Here is a 22,099-nt window from a genome sequence, read left to right on the forward strand (position 1 = left end):
ATGTGAAAAAATCAAAATAAATACAAACTTTAGCTCGCTGCTTTCTAAAATAATTTCTTAAAAATACAATAAAAATACACACACACACACACATTTTCAGAACCGCTTGTCCCATACGGGGTCACGGGGAACCGGAGCCTACCCGGTAACACAGGGCGTAAGGCCGGAGGGGGAGGGGACACACCCAGGACGGGACGCCAGTCCGTCGCAAGGCACCCCAAGCGGGACTCGAACCCCAGACCCACCGGAGAGCAGGACTGTGGTCCAACCCACTGTGCCACCGCACCCCCATACAATAAAAATATTGTTGCTTAAATTTAATCAAATATACCATTTCACAGCTGTATACATTCACATTTAAATTATGGGTGACAGAAATCAGTATGAGGCTAGAAAGTGTCATTTTCCCTGGACATTTATTGTGAAATTTGATTAATTGTCAGGGGGCGTGGTGGCGCAGTAGGTTGGACTGGGTCCTGCTCTCTGGTGGGTCTGGGGTTCGAGTCCCGCTTGGGGTGCCTTGCGATGGACTGGCGTCCTGTCCTGGGTGTGTCCCCCTCTCCCTCCAGCCTTATGCCCTCTGTTGCCGGGTTAGGCTCCCCTTCCCCGCAACCCTGTAGGGGACAAGCGGGTCAGAAAGTGTGTGTGTGTGTGTGTGTGTGTGTGTGTGTGTTTAAGCGTATATGCAACCATACCTTTTAACAGGTGCTGAACTGCACAGGTGAGTTTGGTTTGAAAGCTTGGCATGATACTTATTGTTGGACTGTGTTATAAATTGCATGCTGCAGTATATGCAATTTATTCACTTGAATTAAAAGACACATTAAGGCCATTAATGTCCAGCACACATGGCAGAGAATGTTCTTAAGAATGTTCCTAATGTTCTTATCTCTATTGCATCAGACAACATGTGTAGATGCATCATAATGTTGAATCCTTTCAACTAAAGTGCTGGAAACTTTTGTTAGGCCTTTGGTCATAAAAAAAAGTATTGTTAACAAGCACAAGACAAACTGCCAACTTTTGAAGAACTCTATTTTGAATTTTGCACCATCCTATTGAATTGTGCATCCGAGACATACCAAAAGCGTGTTATTGTTACACAAGTTCACAACAAACAATTCGAAGCAGGTGTTGGTGTTGGTGTTGGTGTTGGTGTAGTGTCACCTCTCCTGTTCTCTGATCAAACTGAATGGAAAGGTGGCGCTTTATGAGGATTACAGTAATTTACGAAATTTGAAAAGCTTGTTCAGAATTTGCTAGTGACGCCCCCCCCCAACACTCCAAACATTGCAATTAAATTGTGCTAAAACTCAATTTCTAAGGCTGCGGGTTATTATGACGTAATATAAATCCTCCGATGACTGTATCGTCGCATTATTTTGACGTCACCAGCGGAGGGATAGAGGCTTTAGTGGAGACGAGGGATACCAAGACAGTGAGAAATAGCCACGGAGAAGTGGGGGCTACGTGGAAAGGCTTCGCACACGCTGCAGTTCACGGAGGCAAATGAAAAATAAACAATAAAACAGTTCCAGCGATCAAACGACCGAGAGAGGAGCTCAATAGATAGTTATTCTACAGGGGAATATAAAAATGTCGTCTCCAAGTCCGGGTAAAAGACGAATGGACACCGACGTGGTGAAACTGTATCCTTTTCTGAACATAAACAACAGAAAGAGAAGAAAAGGTGTTCTCGCTCCGTGCTAGGAATGTTCGTGACAACTGCCTTTTCGCCGTTTTTCTAACAAGTTGAACCTGTTTTGTGGTCATTTGTTTACCTGAAACGCGTTTCCTGGGCAAACAGTAACGTTCCGTTGATGTGTTGCCTTTTTGTGACAACAGAAGTGAAAAATGTGTTTTGACGGTGGCCTAGGCGTCCCTTCAGCAGACCGCTTTTGTGTCTTTCACGCGTGGACGGTGCGGTCCAGGTGAGACGAGACAAGTCCCCGCAGCGTCGTGGTCCTCCTCGCTTAGGACACTGCTTTTGTCATTTGTTTGCGGAGTGTGTGAAATCACAGGTATTGTTACGCCAGCAGGTTACTTGTTAGCCAGTTCTAGCTACTAGCTAGCTGTCGCTAAATGCCATAATAAGTTGTGTTATGAAAACAACCCCATCATGTCATGTCAGCCATGATCTCGTGCTTAAACGGTTTAACTCGCGTGCTCGCGGTACATTTGTGTGTCTTCCTGGTAAACATTTCAAATGTGTCTCTCTCTGCTGCTGCTGCTGGGAAGAATGGCTGGCTCTTCGCTAGCGACGGCTAATGGTGGAAGAAATTAAATATATAAATAGCTACAAATGGGGGGGGGGAGCTGATGTATTGAGGCTGTTCCAGTGATTAGTGTGTAATTAAATGTTCCTGGCTAAACTGTTTTGCAGATTTTTTTTGATTTTTTAAAAAAAAAAAAGAAAAAAATTTATTTTTTTGTAAGCTTCCTCGGTGCTCAGTTTGGAGACGTACATGAATGACCATTGACACAGGCGTGTTTATTAGGAGTATTTCCTTAAACTGTACACATTCTTTGTTTACAGTCGCATGAAAAGCCGTGAATGAAGTCACTCCCCTAGGTTGGTAAACGTTAACATTTAAACATTTCTTTACAGGCTGTTGCCAAAACACATTCTACCTTTAAATATGCATGAGGTTTTTTTTTTTTTTTAAAAAAAACCTTCTTGTTTCTATTCATAGCTGTTATGGACTTCTGGCCCTGTTGGTTGTTTTTGTTCAGCGGGTCAGATAATAATAGCGTATAGAAAAAAACTGAAACGAAATGCAACTGTAATGTGAGTGAGGATCTAAATAATACAGTGTTTTATTTTCCACTCTTTATTCTAGCGTGGTTTAGTACGGCTGTCTCGCTTTCTCTCTCTCGCTCTCCCTCGCTATTTATAAGAAGATATTATATATACACACACACAGATATTAATGTTGTGCTTGTACATACACAAGGCTGTTTCTATTTTCATTTTCCTTATTAGCTGCCTACTTTCATAGCGCACGAAAGTTGTTTTGGATGTGCGGTTTCTATCGCCCTTCTTCCTGTTGCTATTTTCTTTAAATTGTGGTTCCGATTATTTATTGTCCAGCACTTTCGAGACGCCACATTCGAAAGCTCAACTGAAATAGGAATTCGCGTTCTTGCTTGGAATTGGCAACGGAAAAGTTAATTATGGTGGCATCACTTTTTTTTCTTTTTATGCATGATTCGTGCTAAAAAACCGCAGTTGTAGGAAAGGATCTCGCCTCCACCATGTTTCCAGTTTCCGTTCTTGATACGTGGGATTTGCCCGTTTTGTGCCTTTTAACGGCCGTTGTTTGCCGGCTGCCGACAGCATGCTGTCATATTCATAACGTGTTCTTGTGACGAACTGGCACGCGACGTCCTCGCGGCTTAACAGTGCGTGTCGCGCGTGGTACCGTAAGCGATGGGCTTCTTCCTGGCGTGGGTCGCTGAAAAACGTTCACACCATTGCTTCCTTTTGTCACTTATTTCCGTTCTCTGGTGTTTCTTACCATGTTGTAATAACCACACGCTTGCAATCAATGATCAGAAAAACATGGTCGTGATAAATGCCCCTCTGCGATCAAGAAGTCCCTAGCTTGGTGCCTCCGAAAGATATTTTTCTCTTCACAAATAGACTTTGTCTCAATATGTCATGTGTCGCACACTCGGTAAATAGTTTCGCTGTAGTTCCTGAAGTTTTTGGGAGGCTGGAAGATGGTGAGGGCCAGTTGTTTTGTTTTTGTCCTCTTGCAGCGAGAAGTCGCACGCTGATTGGCTGCTCTGTTACTACCCGGAAACTAGCAGAGGGCGGGGCTAAATGAACAGCTGATGGCAGACACAACCAAACATGTTCATAAGGGCAATCCAGGGCTGTTTCATCTGCACTGCTTGGATTTAGGAGTCATTGAATGCAAGGAACTGTGTGTTTCCTTCTCCTGCGGAATACATGTAAATATGATTAGATCTGTTGGGGCCAACTTTTAAAATGCGGGTTTGAGGTGCACTGTATTATGGATGTAAAACATTTTGTTCAGCCATTGATAAAACTATAGTTTCCTTGTCCTTGATTAGTTTTTCCTTCACATTTTATTTGCAGCTCTTTGTCGTTTTGTTGCTGTGAAACAAAACACTGGGGTTGAGGTAAAACTACCCAGCTGTATAAATGGGTAAATAATTGAAAGTAGCTTAACATTGTAAGTGGCTTTGGAGAGCAGTGTCAGCTAAATGAATAAATGCAATGAAGTGTGATTAGGGCATTTGGTGAAACAAGGTTGGTTTGGATTTTCTTGTTACTGTCTTCTGCCTTGCAGAGTTGTTGGATATTTACATTTGCATGTATTCATTTAGCAGATGCTTTTCTCCAAAGCAATGCACATCCCATAGAAAATACAATATGTGCATTACATTAGCAGAGAGACATAGATGCAGATGCGTGATTCTAAAGTGCAGTTAATAGTTTATATCTAAAGTGCAGGTTGTTTCTTTCCACCATATGAACCAAGGTTCATCACATGAGTAGCTGCATAAAACTTTATCAGAATATCCACGATTCCTGATCACCTACAGTAATTTTATTTTGAGATATATATATAAACATTTACATTACAGTAGTAGCTGTGCATAGGTTTATTTGGGCATGACCTTAAAGTTATAGTGCATGAACATGTACACCTTACATTAACTTAAGGATCAAAGCAGTATTGTTGAAGAAGTGAGATGTTTTGAAATTTCCTCTAACTTTTAAGGGCCCTTAATTTAAAGAATTAATTTAGTTTTCTCCCTCTGGGTCTAGGCATGATTTAGTTTGCCGCTCAGTGTGGCCTTGCTTGATTCTTTTGCGTTGTGCCATGCTGGAGATGGGGGCTCTCACTGATTGAGCAGAATGCTAGTAAACCTGTGCCAGTGCTGAGCTGTAAGTGGAAAGGGCAGATGGCCTTCTCTGTGCTGTAGAACCTGAAATTTACGTCAAGGTTAGAGATTGTTTTCCTTGGTAGGTAACACTTAAAACTGAGCTGCTTCGTGTGGAAGAATGTTGAAATATGGTATTTGTGGTGATTATCGGGGTGACTTCCATTTGAAGCGTTAGTGCCGCTTAAAGGTAATTCAGGACCACAAATCAGACATGAGTAGGTACTGACTGACTGTGAGGTGAAAAGGCTTTGTGTAATAATAGAGCCTTTCGCAGCATTGCGTAGGACCTACTGTTTTTTTCCTTTATTTCTTCATCTCACAACAGTTGCAGCTGCCGAGTTCTTATCTCTTTTTATTGATGTTTTCATTTTTCACTCATAGGCTGAGGCTTTGTGTCATTTTGCTCAGCTGGATTAGCTTTACAGAACCTGTCTCATGGACCAATATTTAGTTCCAGCTGTAAAGAGGAGGTGTAAAATACCCCTGCTGTTAGGCAGAGTTTTTGTTAAAATTTCCTTTTGGCTCAGAGCTTTTAACAGTATAAACAGATATGCAAATATTGGCGATTGCTAGTGTTATAGTAAAGATAATAGTTTATTTCATACTTTACTATACAGTTTATTTTAAAGTTCTACCTTTCACTTACATTGATGTGTGGGAGTATTGCTATGTAGAGCAAAATCTTGTTTAGAAAAAATTAGAGCCTGAGGAAAATATAGTAGTTCTTTTCTTGGATTTGACAGGTTGGATGTAAAGAGTACAAATTACCAAGTTTTCTAAAGTAGTATAAATACATATATGGCTTGCAGGGAGGTTCTGTAATAACTGGTCATTGTCAGTATCCCGTTTCATTTAATGTCAGCTTTTTTTCTAATTGCTGTATGGAATGTAGAAAAGTCCCAGAGAAGCTGCTCAAATTTCCCTATAGATGTCTGGTCCTGTTGTACTTTTTTTGAAGCATGTTGGGGTATGTTGGTTGTTGTATGGTCTGTTTTGGAAAGAGGAGTAGACACAAATGAGGAAGCACCCCGGGGGTTCTCTCATTAGTGGGCCAGAGCTGAGTCTGTCTAGAATACCAATGCACAGCTTTTCTGTCCTGCTCCACCTATTGTCCCTCCACCTTCATCTGACATTGCTATGTACTGGCACTGCTTTGTACCCCTACTCAAACAGCATGAACCCTCTACCCTGCCCCTCACCGCAGTGTCCTTTCATGTGAGCTGTGAGGACCACATTCCTCTTGGCTCAGCTGAAATAACCAGATTGTAAGCGTATTGAAACAGCTCCCCCTCCCCACAACAGTTCAGTAATGCTCCCATTTATCTGTTTACTGGGCTCTGGAAGACAGGCCTGGCGTAATACAGTGGGTGACAATGGTGGTTGCAGTGGGGGTCGGGGTGAGAGGTTGTGTTCTCGGATCCTTCAGCTGATTGTATGTTCCTCTCCTTTCCACCTCCTCTCCCAGTAGTTCCTTAGGAAGAGTATTTGGCATTAAAAAAATTCGAGTGAACAACCTGGGAAAGATTTTTTTTTTTTTTTTTTTTTTAAATTTATTTTTTTTTTTTTGGTGCGGTACCTGTGTTCAGTGTGGTTTACATGTCTGCTTGTCCTTTGCCAAAGTTCAGGTCCATGATGCTGTATAGAATTACCATGGTCTTCAGTTTGGTAGCTCAGGATGATGATGGTGCCATTTGCTTGTATCAGGTTGGGTTAGTGCAGCTTTTAGTACCTTCTAGCTGCTCCCTGCACTTGACCGTGCACAAATCCAGAGGCTTTGGAGCTCTCCTAGTGACTTGGGAAGGATTTAGTTTGTAATTTGAATGCATAAGTACCCTTCTGCTATGGTAGTATAGAGCACTTTTGCCAGACCTTTTGCTGTCAGTCTCTCACTGAAATGGAGTCTGTTTTTCATTTTCAACAGTAAAGCAGGACTGTGAATGCAATGCCTTTACTAAATTAAGGTGTCCCTTCTTTGTGACGCTATGCTACAGTAGATGATTTGCTTGTCTTTGTCTTGCAGTTTTGCAGTGATTAATGGAGTGCAGTCATGGCTCAAAGAGGGCAGAGAGGCCAGAGTGAGGTAAAGGTGCCCTCGGTGACCTAACTGTAGCCAGGTTCGGACCTCTTTTGTTCTTTATTTAGCAGATTTCTGCATTCAGTTTAACCTAATGTCATGACTAGTACAATACAGTTAGTGCTTTTGAGAATATAAGTAATGAGTCACATAAGTTTCTGTGATTATTGTATTACAAATTACTGATTAACAAGAATTATTTTATTATGGTCTTTAAATTGTATTGCCGAGCTTAGTGAATGAAATGAGTAATTATTGCTGTTGCAAAGGTGTTTTGTCAGAACACTTTCCCCAATCCGCAGTTGCTGCACAACATAGATACACAGTTCACTTTTTGTGTATATGTTGCTGTGTGATTCGGGGAAATTGCAAAATTTGAATCTGAAGCCGTGTTGCCGCAAGCAGGAGCAATTTGACTTATTTTTTAATATAAAGAAAATAAGCAGAAGTTAAAAGTTGTTGAAAGCTTCTCATAAGTAAATAAATGTGAAGTAACATGGGGTAGCAGTTAATAGGACTATCACATTGCAACGTGAAGGTTCCAGCGTGAAGGTTTGTGTCCTACTCCTGTAGTACCCTTGATCAAGGTTCTTCCCCTGAACTGACACACTAAGAATATCCTGCTGTAGAAATAGGTGAAATGTCACCTTGGACAAAGATTTCAACTAAATACAAGTTAATAATTATGTTGTTGTTGCGGTATTGCTTCCATTGGGGATGTGCATGCAATGTCTGTTAGTCAGTAAGTGTAAAATGCAATGTATTTTGTCTCATTGCTTTGAGTATATATTTTTTGCTTGCGTGCTTTGGTACAGGTGCTTATTCGTTGGCCTGATTGAAAAGAATGGTGGTGGGGTGGTTGTGGGCTAGGAGCGGGAGGGAGACTATTTCAGGACTTCATGGTGTGTGTAAAGAGGCCTGCTGAACAGACAAGTAAAGTGTCATTGTTGCCAGGGGTAACAGGGCAGGGACTTCCTCCTAATCTCCCATCACAATGGCCCTCAACATTTTGAAGGATAGATTTTTCATTTCTAGGAACTTCTGAAATGATGGGACGCTTGACCTTTTACAGCGCCTCACTGTAAAACAGGAAGTGATTTCCTTGTCAGTTTTGATGTCTGATCCTCAGATAGGACAGACATTTGATATGTAAAGAGGGGTGCGATTCAGAAAGTGGCTCAGAGACTCAGTCTTGCTTGTGCAGTCTACGTCTGAAATGCCTAGCCCATCTACGGCAACTGACAGTAGCTTTCCTGGGTAAATCTGACTTTTCCAGGAAAAGTGTTAGAAAAGAGCAGTGCAACAAGCAATTAGATATTTAAAATGCAATTTTATAATGTCACCAAAGCCACAGGTTGTCATTGGAAATATTAATTTATATGATCCACTCACAACCCTTGCAGTGTGATCATTTTTAACCTTGCCCAGAAGAGAATTCAAATAGATTTGAATTCCTTAGACTTGTGTGTAATAAAAATAATATAAAAAATTTGGGTCACATCTGGAGTGTCACAAATCAGTGATGTACCCTTGGGTTATGGGATTTTTCCGAGTCTTTCAACGTCAGACACCCTGGCCTAGGCAATCAAACTAGGGCTGTAAGACTCCAGCAATCCAACAGGTACTACCAGGTTCAGGTAGTGCTGCCTTGAACCTATGGCACACATCTCCTGGTCTGCAGCCATTTAGGTGCTCTTTCGCCAGCTTCAGCACCCTCCTTCTTCTGCCTATGATACTGAACACACTCTAAAAATAACTGTGACACAAATTTGTGATATTACGTATATAATTTCATATATAGGGACAGCAGGTGATGTACAGGTTACAGCTGCTTCCTTGTAGCTTTAAGAAAGATATTTATCCTGAAATGCACTAGCAACACAACTTCCCAGCTGTATATATGGATAAATCATTTTAAGTTGTGAACTAAACTAAAAGCATAACAAAACCAGGACAGTAAAACCTGGTTCCAATTTGACGCCATTGACCAGCTCCTTGTTTTAAGTGCTATGGCTATATTGCAGTGACGCATGGTCCTGCATAGTGAAGCAAAAGATCCTTCTCTCTAAGGAAACAGAATGATGCTTTCTGAGATGGATATCTGCAGGGAACATGTATATGGTATGTCCACCAAAGCTCCTTATGGAACGCTTTAATCCCACTAGAATGAATGCTTGATGAATAGGAGGCACAGCTTTGCCTGTAGATGCTGTGCTGGTGTTGGTGTGAACATGCATGCGTACCCACTAGGCAAGAGAAGAGATGAATGTTGAAAAAAGGAAGGAATGAAATTTAGAACAACTGATGGAAGCCAGCACCACCAATCCATTTGGATGTGGGGTAGCCACTATAGGGTCTGTCCTGTGGTCAGGTGTTGTAGTGAGAATGAAAGTCAGTGCTGCTGGAATGATCATAAAGAATGCTGTTAGCTGCTCGTTCACATGTCAATGACTTAACTAGGTTTGTTTTATAACCTGCAGTGTAACAAACAGGAATTCTTACCAAGTGATAGTGTTAGTGTTCTTTATCCTATAGAACAGAGCCTTGTCACAGGTGACGGGGACAGCACACAGAGCATCCAGGGGTTTTAATTGCCTGCCGGAACGTACTGGGGCACTAAATCCTCAGGTAAATAGGGGCTAAACCCCTTAAAACCCTCTTAGCAAGGTGTGGGGGTTGTGTAACTAGCTCCAACTCCCCCCCCTTTGTGACAGTTGTAAGTGTGGATGCATGGATGTGTGCATGCATTTTAAATATTCTGGTAAAAACAATACTATATGAATGATTGGTGCAGAGCATTTTTGGTGTGTTGATGATGAAGGTGGAGAGTAAAGGATGGATGTTTGGTCACGCTGCAAGCCAGCAGTATGTACCATGGACTTTTTGGTGACTGTAGTTGTGCTGTTTATACGTCTGCAATCTTCATGATTTTTGGCAGGAAACGGGGGTTTTGCATTCTAAATTAGCTGTCAGATGTAGATGCAATGTTCCCCTGTGGTAGAACCCAGCAAGAGTGGGGTGTCTTTCCCATCTGGAGTCCTGAGGTTGGTACTAAGCAGACCAAGGCACTAAAATATCCAACACACTTTTACCTCCTTCTGTCACAAAAATCTATTTCCCACAATGCCACCTGCCTATGTATAAGCTTGTGTAATTTATTCCTTGTTCCCCAGATTGAAGATTAAAATTATGGTAGAATTGTTTAGGGTTTTATCTGTAGCAAGTATGATTATATGTGACTTCTGAAGAGTAGACTTTATTATTTAAGAATTTATTACATTTGCATTTTGAGTAAATGTGTCTTGCCAAATATGCCCACTTTTTGGGTTGCCAAGACACTAATATAAGAATAGTCTGAGAAGGGCTCTATAGTGGTATTGACCTGTTAGGTTGAAATCCAGAACTTATGCAGTATAGAAGGCAATGAGAACTGACAGCGGGGTCTTGGTTACTGTCTTCCTCACTGGCATTGATAGAGCTTGTTCTTTGTGAAAGGATGGCATCTGTTTTGGCAAGCATGATGGTTTATATATCCATCCATAAAGTACTGTGAATGACAGCTGTGACAAATGGCAGGGTGAGGGCTGTGAGGGATTTTGCTGCCGTCCTAGGATGTGGCTTCCACTGCTCCCTACTCAACCCCCAGTAGGCCTTGGAGATGCAGATGAGGCCAAAGCCGGTGAACGTATCCCTGCCAGCGTAGCCCATAGGGGTCCTGTCAAGGACCATCTGAGAGGCCCCTCTCCCCAGTGCATGGCCTCACTTTAGCGTTTCAAAGTACTGCTCAAGCAGTGTAAAGGGGGAGGGGTGTCCTGGTCCAGTAGACTCAAATACAAGTTTCTGTTTCAAGACTAGTGAAGTAAATTCTTGTAAATTATAAATATTTATTTCTGCATCTTGCTGAATTATGCACTATGTAATGTGTCCTGCACTTTCATCATCATTAACACGTGTTTGTCTTTTCTGCATAGAGGAGCCAGATACATTGAATATATCACCTTCAGTTGTTTCTTATTTATGTACCTGGTGCTTTTTTCTTTTCTCTCTGCTTTTCCCTTTTTGCTTGAGACTTTCATGTCTGCAGCTACGTCTCCTTTTCTTAATGTAATGCATAAATTGTACTTTTGCTGAGATATACATTGCTTTGGACAAGAGTGTCTGCTAAATGAATAAATGTAAAGCAGCTTAGAATATATACCCATTTATACAGCTGGGTGAGTTGTACCGGAGTCATTCAGGAAAAGTGCGTTGTGGGGTTTTACAGCGGCAGTAGTGTAGCACTACAGATTGAGAGGAATTTTAGAAAAGCCAATAGCAGCCTTGCTATTTATCTGTTTATGATGGTTGCAGTCATCCTTGTACTACATGTTAAATTTGTGATCCTCTGGAAGCTCTGAGAATTTGACTGCAGGGGGGCTTCTTTGTCTCTTTGGTGGCATGTGTGCATCCTTTGGCCTCCACAGGTTGTCAGGAGCCTTATGCTTCATCCACGATATGTTTGCAGATGCCCCTGTTACTCAAACTTCTTTCCTCAGTAGGTCTGCTAAGTAGTCCTCTTTGAGGTTTTACTCTAAAAGTCCATCAGAAGCAGCAGTTGAAATTGCTTATGTGTCAGTTCTCTTCATTGTGCATGTGAAAATGTCATTTTACACCTAAATTGTACAGATTAATTCAAAGATGAAGTGTATTGTCCTTGACAACTGCTCAGTATTGAAAGCAAACATGAAGTCACAATCCTTAGTGGGCTCAATGAATTCGTAGTGAAGTTTTATGGACCACAAGGAAGTAAGTACTTTTTAAGTGAACACTCTTTCCCTACCATTCTTTTTGCAGCCTATATGTGAAGAGGCGCCAACCTTCTTTTGTTCCATGAATATAAGATGATGTAACAGGAGGCAAATGATGATTAGTAACTAGGTCATGAAGGGCATCTTTCTGCGAGTCTAAAGATAATTAGTCTTGTGCTTTATAAAGTATATTTTTAGATTAACCTCCCACTTGCGTATGTTTGGTTTTCCTTCATGTTATACGCCACAGAACAGCTCCTGAGATGTACATAGTTATCAATGCTCCATCAAGGGGTCAGCCATGATAGTTTAGGGAAGTGGATTAGGAGGGGGCTTCAGTCTAAGGGTGGGGCAGTGATGTGGCTGCGCCTGCTCAGAAGGAGGAAATGGTCATCATTCTTCCTCTCTGAACAACTGTTAAAAATACACACACTAATTATAGCCGAAAATGATGGGAGGATTTTCTGTCATTATTTCATCCGTCAGTGTTTCTGTAAGGATAGACAAAACTCGGGCAAATGTAGGCAAAACTGACTGAAGCTAATTTCTAAAATAACATAAATACAGGTTTCTAGTGTTGCCACATCCTTTTAGCCTAGTATGGGCCAGTTTAGCCTGTCTTTATCCTACTTGCTTTTCCATTTAGCTGCTTTTTAATTCCCTAATCTATCGCTGGAATGCCATAGAACTGTAGCAGTAGTTCCTGGGAAACTCGTGTTCAAATTTAAAGGGAAAATTTAATTTTAGCTCACAAGATGCTCATAAACAAAAGTATGTGATGAAAGTAAACTTTCTTGAATGAAACAGGCTTGATTGAATGAAGTGTTTTACAAAATGTAATTCATCTGTGATCTGTTGCTTCATCCTTATTGGTGGTTCCACCCGTCAGCTCTGTGTCCTCTGTTTCTAATAATGACCTGTGTGGTTTATTTCTATAGCTCCTTATGAGGGGGGTGTGTGGAAGGTGCGAGTAGATCTACCAGACAAATACCCCTTCAAATCTCCATCTATAGGTACTGCCATGGGTTCCCTTCTGTTTGCATTATGTAAAAAAAAAAAAGAAAAGGAAAAAAAGGAAAATTCAGATGAAGTCAACAGATTGAATTTGTCTCACTGCATCAACATTGAAAGTGGGTGTCATGGAATTTGGTTCAAATGGATGCACAGTCTGATCCATCAGGGCCTTTTTTCCTTCCAAGTGTCTGTACAAACAGCATCCTGGGAGACTACTCCAAAGGGAAGCTCGCCGAACAATGCGTCTTTTCGATGTGTGTGTGTGTGTGTGTGTGTGTGTGTGTGTGTGTGTGTGTGTGTTATGCTATAAGGGAGGGGACATAGATATAAATAAGTTAAATGTGAAAACTACCACAATACAGCATCAGTGATGGGTGTACATCTTAGTAAGTACAAAGGGTGAGTGCTGAAAGTTTGTACGAAACAACTTGTAGGTAGCACAGAGATATGAAGAACAGAGGGGTCCAAGGGACAGCACCATTGGCTAGATAACAGCAGTCCCATGTCATGCACAACATGATTCCATCAGACAAAAGACAAAAACTTCTGGTTCATCATTAATTTTCTCTTGTCTGTGATTAAATTCACACTTATTGATCTCTGTAATATTTTTAGCAGTTTGACCACATCTTGTAAGAATGGAATTTAAGTGTTCTAATTCAAGGTGTGCTGACTTTATCCTCTTCTCCTGCAGGATTCATGAATAAAATTTTCCATCCCAACATTGATGAAGCGTAAGTGGGGTTGTTGTTGTTTTAAAGGCCTTGTGTATTGATAACTATGTTCTTTTGTCCTAATTGTAGCCTGTTTCACATGATATGGGAACACAGGTTGAAACCAGAAAGCCACTGGTATCCATAGCTTTCCTCTGTTACGCTTTAATGCCTTTGTCGAGTTTGTGGACCATGAATTATGGTCACATTTTGAAACAGGCATAGGTTTAACAGTTAATGGGCTTTTCTCAAAGCTCAGCCCAGTGAAGAACAGGAAGGCGCTCCCTTGAGATCATAAAACAATCCCTCTCTGATGTTCCTGTTCTTGGCAGTAAAAGTTATAAGCATTATTGAGCTGTGGAGTGTGAAACACACAGTGAAGCCCATATTTCCGCAGAGCCAGTGTATTGCTTGTTAAGACATGGTGCTGTCATAGGCTGCGCTCCACGTTAAGGCATTGGTAGCAGCTAGCTTGGCAACTTGGTCTGGATTCATTGTGTTCTGATGAATGTTTGTGAGGCCCTGGGGATAAAGGCAAACCTTTTATGTAGGTGTTCATCTCCAACAGCATCGCTGTCCTGTCTTTTTGTCCCCTCAGATCAGGAACCGTGTGTCTAGATGTCATCAACCAGACATGGACAGCCCTGTACGGTGAGTTGGCTGAAAGTTAGGCCAGTTATTCAGAAGGCTTGTTGATGAGAGAGAGCCTGGGGTTGAAAACTTGTGCCCTTAGCAAAGAGCCATAATCCTCTTACTTTCCATCACTGCTAACAAGGTAATTCCTTGCACAGTCAAGGTCATTGAGAGGCCTTGCAGCATGTCCGTAGCTTGCTCTTTCAGCAGTGATTAACAATGCACAGCTGGTGCTGCTGCTGCAGATGTCACTGTAGTGCTGTTAGTGTCACTTGTGCCATTCCCCCCCCCTTACCACATAGGAAACCAATAGTTTGTAAAAGAAACTAAGGGAGAAAACTTTGGAATACTGATTGTATTTGTAAATAAGGATTAATTTATAAAAATGTATGAGGCCATTCATGGGATAAGCGCATTTATTTCGCACACAGTGCCAAGGAAAAACTTGTAGTAATGTTCTAACATCAGTGAGTGGAATGACTACAAAAGAAAATGTGTTGCCTGTTGGAATGGCTTAGACCAGGAGGGCAAAACTCCAATTGTGTATGAGGGAATTCTTCCTTATTTCATCACATAGCATCATCCAGTTCCCATTTGTTCTTTTTCTTTTATTTTAACCACAAGTTACATTTAAATGTATAATTTTGCATCTCTTAGTACTGTTTTTGGGCTTTGGTGAAACATAAGTATGGATCTATCTTTTTTTCAGGAATGTACAGAATTAGGGTTATTACAGGCTCACAGTGGTCTGGAAGGTGGACATACACCCAAAGTGAGATACCAAGCCATAGCAGAGCAATCACACACACAGTTAAAAAGACTCTTAAGGGCAATTTAGATTTGTCAGTTCACCTGAAACATGTTAGGTTAACTCTTAATAGATTACTGTTAAAAGATAAAACTCTTGAGCAACACACCAACACTGGAATTGCTCCAGTAGGAACTACCCAGCTATGTAAATGGGAGAAATAATTTTAAGAGTATTTCTAACCTTAGATCAGTCACTTTGTAAAATGGTCAGTTAAAGAAGTAACTGAGTAAATAAACAGTTTGGTCAGGGGAGTGCCATGTAATGAAAACCACCAGATGCAGATCTCTTCAGGAATGGAGTCTGACACTCTTGATTTAGTACTCCAACGCACAGCTGACATTCATAGGAAAATTTAATGGCCCTTGTCATCTGTATTTATTGATTTCTTTTATGTCTCTGATTCCTACTGCAGATCTTACCAATATCTTTGAGTCGTTCCTGCCACAGTTGTTGGCATACCCTAATCCAATCGATCCCCTGAATGGGGACGCAGCTGCTATGTACCTCCACCGACCAGAGGAGTACAAACAGAAAATCAAAGGTCAGCATTGCTTGAGTCTCTCTGCAAATTATGACAATGGCAAAATCCTCTTTCTCTGCATGTACCCTAAAATTCCAGTCAGTTGCCTGGCATCTAGCAGTGCACCAAGTTGTCCCTGCTGCTCACAGGCATTGTATTTGATCTTGCAGTGATCATTTGAAGTGTTCATCTTGGGGCTGTGCCATTGCTTAACCTGTACTCTTCTCTCCCCCCGCGCCCCCCCCATCCTGCTACAGAATACATCCAGAAATATGCAACAGAGGAGGCACTGAAGGAACAGGAGGAGGGCGCAGGGGACTCCTCATCTGAGAGCTCCATGTCAGATTTTTCGGAAGATGAGGCACAGGACATGGAATTGTAGTAAAATGGGGCTCCCTTAGACAAGAGACTATATGATTACCTAACCATGACAAGCAGACTATGATATTCATATTTAAACAAGGCAATTTTTTATGACTAAAACAAGGATTTTTATGGATATGGCGTTGGTGTGTAACTCACCCTGTAGGTGTTCCTCATTTCTCATTGCTCCGGCCGAGGCTCATCTGCGTTCCTGCATTCCGCTGTGGTAGTGCCTCGTTGCCCGACTGCATGCTGTTCGCTGTCTTCAAGTCCACCCTAACTCACCGGCGGCTGAACTCTAGAGCAAGACGGGGACCTCTGGTTGGGGAGGCCGCGGGCAATGCTAGAGCCTCTCAGTGACCAATATGCGGAGGAGAAAAAAATACATCAGGGCTGTGACGTTGTGAAGTTCTCTTCAGTTAAACTCTCGCTTTTATTAGAAAATGTATTTTTTATTTGGAAATATTCAAATTTGATTGGATATAGAGCCAGAACATTGTGTGACAGGTTCATTGCTTTTTAGTTTCTTGTACTCTGCTGTAATTAGCAGTTTTGGAAGTTTTTTTTTTTGTTTTTTTTTTTTTTTTTTCTCCCCCTCTCCCTCTCACACGTCATTGGTATTTAATTCCTAAAGATGGGAATGCAGCTTCAAACAGTTTAATGACCATCTTTTTTCGCCTTTGGATCATATTGAAAGCTGCCATGCCACGATTCTTTGTTTGGACGATCCATTTCTGTTGTTTGAGCCTTACCAATGCCTTGCGATTAACAAAATGTTAAAGAAGCGATCGTTGGCCTCCACATTTCTGAATCTCTATGGCCAGTAAGTTCATCTGCTGATTGTGACAACTTTCTTGCCCAGAGTGTGTACAAGGTTTTCTTCCAGTAGGTGGTAGTTTGAGCGTGCTGCCGAGATGCAAATTGCCACTTGCTTTGCCAACTGCTATGTTGAATAGCACTTCACTGTGCACTGCCTCCCTTCAGTTGCGTCTGTAGGAAGCTGGGCCTGTGTCTCTGAGACCATCTTTAGCGAACGGAACTTGCACGTCCTGTCATTTTGCCGGCCTCGAGCACTTGCACGGTGATGCTGGGAAAAAACTGTGCCGCTGGGACCCACATGGCAGGGCCATGGCCGTGGTTTTGCTGCGCAGCTGGACGTGCCCGTTTCAGTCTACGCAGTCAGCTCTGGGAGCAGTTGATGGGCGGCTTCTTTCTGTCTGTTGGAGACCTGAAGATGGGCACTTCTAGGGAGGCTCACAGGGCAAGGTGCTGTCTGTAAAGCACAGGGACATTTAAATATTTCTGTTCCATCAGTGAGTGGAATTTGGTCTGCCGGAGCGTGTACTCACCCAACGCACCTCCAACTGCCAAACCTCATTCTGTTTATCGCCTCGTTTTTTTTTTGGAAAACCTGTGCTTTCTCTCTCCTGTCTCTTAACATCCTTTTGTACTTTGTGGCATGATACAGAAGTGAAGTTGTGTAGGGCTTTCAGCTAGTATACTATTAAAAAGAAACTTCAGCTATTGTGGCTTCTGTTTGAAGGCTAGAGTAACATGTGTAAAGCGTAGTGGGTTACTTGGTTACTCTTCACTAGAAGGTGGTAACTGCAGGGGAACTTTCAGGTCTTTGTTAATGTGATTAAACTTATCAACTTGCCTATCGCTTGTGCTAAACTATATATAGGTGTTTGACTTATGTAGGGATAGTTAGTTTGCTGGGTGGTGAATTCAAATAAAGTCTGGTTTTATTACTCACAGAAATGGCTTGTTTGAAGTAATGTCCTGTATGGGAAAATTTATAAATTAGATTATTTTCTTTTGGTTTCAAAAGAAGCCCAAAGATGTTTATACCCCTGCTCACCCCTTTATGCAAATTCAGAAGATGTTTACAGGTCTGTGGATGTTTGACATCCCTCGAGGATTTTGTTTGTTTTGTTGTGGGACACAGATTGACTCAATTTCACCTTGAAAATGAGCTGCACAAATCTGTCAGTTTTCTTATGCAGAAGTTAAAACCTGTAGAATGCATTCGATACCACGTTGGAATAAAACCTTAACTGTTTCCCTCCTGTTCTCTCTAGTTCTGCTATGGGTCTCTACAATAAAGGCACTAAGATCTCCGTTGGGTCTTGATGAGAATTTGGGTCATCTTTTTTGAAATATGTCCAACGGAGAAACTGATTCTGGACACCAGGGAAGCGTTAAAATATTTGGCTGACCGTCAGACCATTGACTATCCGGCTTGACCGTCAGCGACTGCTTGTTTTTTCTCCCTGGTTGGCCATCTTTATTTATGGTATAACATGGCTTTTTCAAAATCATATTTATGGGCTATTGTTTCAGTCCAGGGCTTGTTGTTCATCTGCCTTGTACCATTTCAGAAGTCTAAACCTGTTATTTATTTGAAGTCCGTCAGTGGTTTTTATATTTTTACTTCCAGTGTATGCAGTGTAGTGTTACAGTGATCTGAGAAAGAAAACAAATGTGAGGAGGCTCTACTCGTGGGAGCTGTGGACCAGTGTGACGTCAGTCTCGAGCTCAGAGCTACGTCACCAGTGTCCCGCAGAAGAGCCTTTTCTCCAGCTGCTTTCTCTCTGTACGCTAATAGGAGCAGCGCAGCGCATCCCGTCAGTGTTACTGGACAATCTCTACATCGCCGCCTTTCTCGCCCACAGGAAAAGTTGTCCTAAAGCCCTAATTTAATTTTAAGTTAAGGTGTTAACCAAGAAATCTAAACTAAAGGCGCTCCACGTGCGAATTAAAACGAATGAAATGACGTCACTGGCTGTTCCGGGCTGCTTCTTGTCCGTGTGTCGACGGGGACTGGACCGTGTGCGAACGGCGGCCCTCCCGCGCACGTCCCGAAGCGGACCGCAAAGAGGCCTGTGGCGGCTCGCGCGGGCCACGCGCTCGGCGGAAGCACGTTCTCGGTCGCGCGCGCTCCGCGGCCACATCGGCGGCGCGGAACGGTCTATCATCGTAGCAGCTGTGTATCCGGTGCCGGGTGTGTAATACTTGAAAAGGGGGTGTTTAAGTCCGTTCCGAGTCTTTCTAGACAGTTGCAGCCACTCTTTATCCCTCTTCAGTGTCTCTCCCCCCCCTTTCGCTTTACTTTGCATTGTGAGTTTTTAGTCATGTTTTTGTCGCAACTGACACATGCCCCTTCTAGGATTATAACCTCTCAAATAGTTGTGTATAAATAAACTGTAATAACTTCTTTTTCAATAAAAAAAAAAACATTAAATGTGTATGAATCTTGAGCTGAGACGTGTTTGTTAAGTTTCATTGGAAATTCTTGGCTAACTTGGTTTATATTTTTAAATATTTGACAAATTTTCCCGCTCGGAACAGGTATTTCTTTTTCGCTCTGACACACTAACCATGAAAAAAATAAAAGCTTCCCATGGCATGGTGCGACTTAAGGTTTCATTTTTCCGGGTGTTTTTACGCCAGTCGGCCACAAGATGGCAGCAAAATTCAAGTATAGCCTCGGCACTGAACAACGTGTCTAACTCTTCACACGAAGTAGCACTTCTCTTTGTCTCTGACTCTTATCCACATCGTACAGACTTCTCTGTTGTCAAAATCCAGTGTACTGCTTTCGTGGGTTGAGATAGATTCCCCTAGTATTTAGGTACTGCGGAATTACACTACAAAAAAAATTAAAAATGTATATTAAAGCCATGCAGCCCTTGTTTCAAGTTTGTCATAGGTACAAGTATCATGAAATTCTTCTTGAATGCCTGTCCAGAGACTATGAACAAAAACAGTAGAAATACTGCACATAACAATAACAATGAGTAATGCTAATAAACAATAACAAATAACAATAAATAACGTAGACAGCCAGAGAATGTAATCTATGAATGTGCTTGGAAGGAGCAGTCCAACTCTAGAACTCCAGTTACAAAAGGTGGCACATTAGTGAGTGTTGTATATTCTTACAGCAGGGGGGTAGAAGCTGTTCCTGTACCTAACGGTGTGGGTTCGAATAGACCTGAACCGCTTTCCAGACGGCAGAAAAGAGGAAAGTGCCCGTGAGGGGTGACTATGATCTTTCATGATGCGCATCGTCTTTCTGAGGCAGCGTGTGGTGTAGGTGTCCTGGACTGCTGGTAGCTGTGTGCCGATGATTCCCTGAGCTGTTTTGACCACCCTCTGTAGGGCTTTCTTGTCCTGTATAGAGCAGCTGCCACCCCAGGATGTAATACACTCTGTGAGGATGGACTCCACAGCACACCTGTAGTAAATGCTGAGGACAGCCTTTATTTCTTTAATAAGGAAATCGACATATTCGACCACCTGCCCAGACTCAGCCATATGTAAGCTCTTAGTCATTGTTGTTATTATAACATGACTCTCCTAGGCTATTTTGAAACCCTTTGAACCTGGAACTTATTAATTACCAAAGATGCCCAGCAGGGGCGCTGTAGCTGCGCTATCCGTGGCAGGTCCGCGCTGATAGTTCTGTTGTAGCATCAAATGCAATGGAAACTGGAGGAATAAAAATATTATGGGCTGTTCGTCTCTTTTATAAAACATTTTGTGATGCAGCAGTCAGCGTTTTTCCGGGAGTCATTTGACATGCTGACTTGGCCTTTTTCCTTGGCAATAAAGATAGAAACTAATTTCCTTATTCAGAACTCTGCAACATTTACATTTGCTACTATTATAATTTAATTCATGTGAAGTAATAAACTGATGAATTGTACGGTACTAAACATTTTTGAGTAAGTATATTGGTTTTATTGTGAGATATGTGTTTTGGAGCTGGACTTCTTTCAATAGTTATACCTTTGTAGTTGTAGGATTGTGGCTTCTTTGTAGGCCCCTGATCTCAGATCCAACCCCTTGGCCTGAGTGGGGTATGTGAGCCTGGATCAGGGTGTCCAAAGGGTGCCTTGGGTCTGGCTTCAGAAAAGGGTGGGGGTGGCTGCCTTTCTCAAGGCCTGACCTCCAGGGCTGAGGAAACTTGATCGCATCAATTAAATATTTAGAGCCGGTTCAGCTGCAATGCGCTGGTCATGGGGGGGTGGGGGGTCTGAATGACGTAATGTGAGTCTCCGGGCGGATCATCTAATAGCACAAAGTACAGCCCGGTGGTCATTTGCCATGTCCTATCACGTAGCTTCAAAGGCATCCATCTATCCATCTATCCATCCATTCATCCACCCATCCTTATTCTATTCTACTGCATCCATTATAGAGATGCATGTTTACGTGTGTATTTCGGTCTTGCTTTAATATAAAGAAACAACTCGGCACAAAACTTTTTCTCCCCACTGTTATAGTAGGACCCCCACCCCCAAATAAAGAACAAAATTCATGTGACACAATTTTAGTACAATGTACCCTTAAGACTGATGGAGTTAAATAATCCCCAGTACATTTACAAAATCTGCGGTATATTTTCAATTATACGTTATTACAAAACACTTAACAGCAGAGGGACATCACGAAATGAAGAAAAAAAAAATGAACGTAAGCCGCACTTTCCCACACTAAACTGCTCCCAAACTGAATCATTCAGTCCTTTAAGGATGAGATGAGTGTTTGCGGTCCCCCCCCCACCCTCAGTAGCCGGGAGTCCCGCTTCTACCTGCTCCGGTTTCCTCCCACACCTCGGAAGGGCTGCTCGGCCCTGGTCCCGGTGACACACGAGTCCGAGCGACACACTAGAAGTTCGGCTCAGATTCCAGCTCTCGGCTCCGATGGATGTTTGCGACTCCGACCTACAGCTTCGTTACGCCCTTTTACTTGCTGGATGGACTCGCTGACGGACAAGGCGGCTGTCGGATCCCTGATCCCTGTGCATTTCACACAAGTGCCACATAATAACAACAAAAAAACCCTTTTAGAGTGACCACATGCGTCCAAATACATGATTGTGCCCAGACAGAGCGAGTGAAGGGTAAACTCTAATAAAAGCACTCAACCGCAACTTTCACATGATCGTGTGGCCCTAAAAGGAGGAGATCAAAGGTGACAAATGTTCTGTTTTTCAAAAATATGTTTTAGCTCATAAACACAACACGCGTTCTCCGGCTTTACAGTGATGCACAGTAGCTACATGTACAAGTAGGGTTCGACTGCGTGGTGCTTGGATTCTTCTTGTCATGAATGAATGAATGAATGAATGAAACGTTTATAAAATCCCACAGGGAAATTCTACGGCCAAACTTTTTATCGGTATTATGACAAGTTAATGACGCAAACATCGTACAAAGTGAAAAGCAGGACAAATGGCCTGAGGACCAAAAAAAT

At 42.2% G+C, this 22,099-nt stretch overlaps 1 protein-coding gene across 1 annotated transcript; it reads left to right on the top strand.

The window, feature by feature from the left end:
- The first annotated feature begins 1,324 nt into the window (after positions 1-1,324).
- On the top strand, positions 1,325-19,244 carry LOC108920986 (ubiquitin-conjugating enzyme E2 H). The gene is made up of 7 exons (XM_018730158.2): positions 1,325-1,649; positions 11,703-11,779; positions 12,720-12,794; positions 13,490-13,529; positions 14,107-14,159; positions 15,365-15,493; positions 15,730-19,244. The coding sequence occupies exons 1-7, from the start codon at positions 1,597-1,599 to the stop codon at positions 15,852-15,854; spliced, it is 552 nt and encodes a 183-aa protein (XP_018585674.1). The 5' UTR covers positions 1,325-1,596; the 3' UTR covers positions 15,855-19,244.
- Positions 19,245-22,099: the final 2,855 nt, after the last annotated feature.

Source organism: Scleropages formosus, chromosome 21 (assembly GCF_900964775.1).
Source record: "Scleropages formosus chromosome 21, fSclFor1.1, whole genome shotgun sequence".
NCBI classification, from domain to species: Eukaryota; Metazoa; Chordata; class Actinopteri; order Osteoglossiformes; family Osteoglossidae; genus Scleropages; species Scleropages formosus.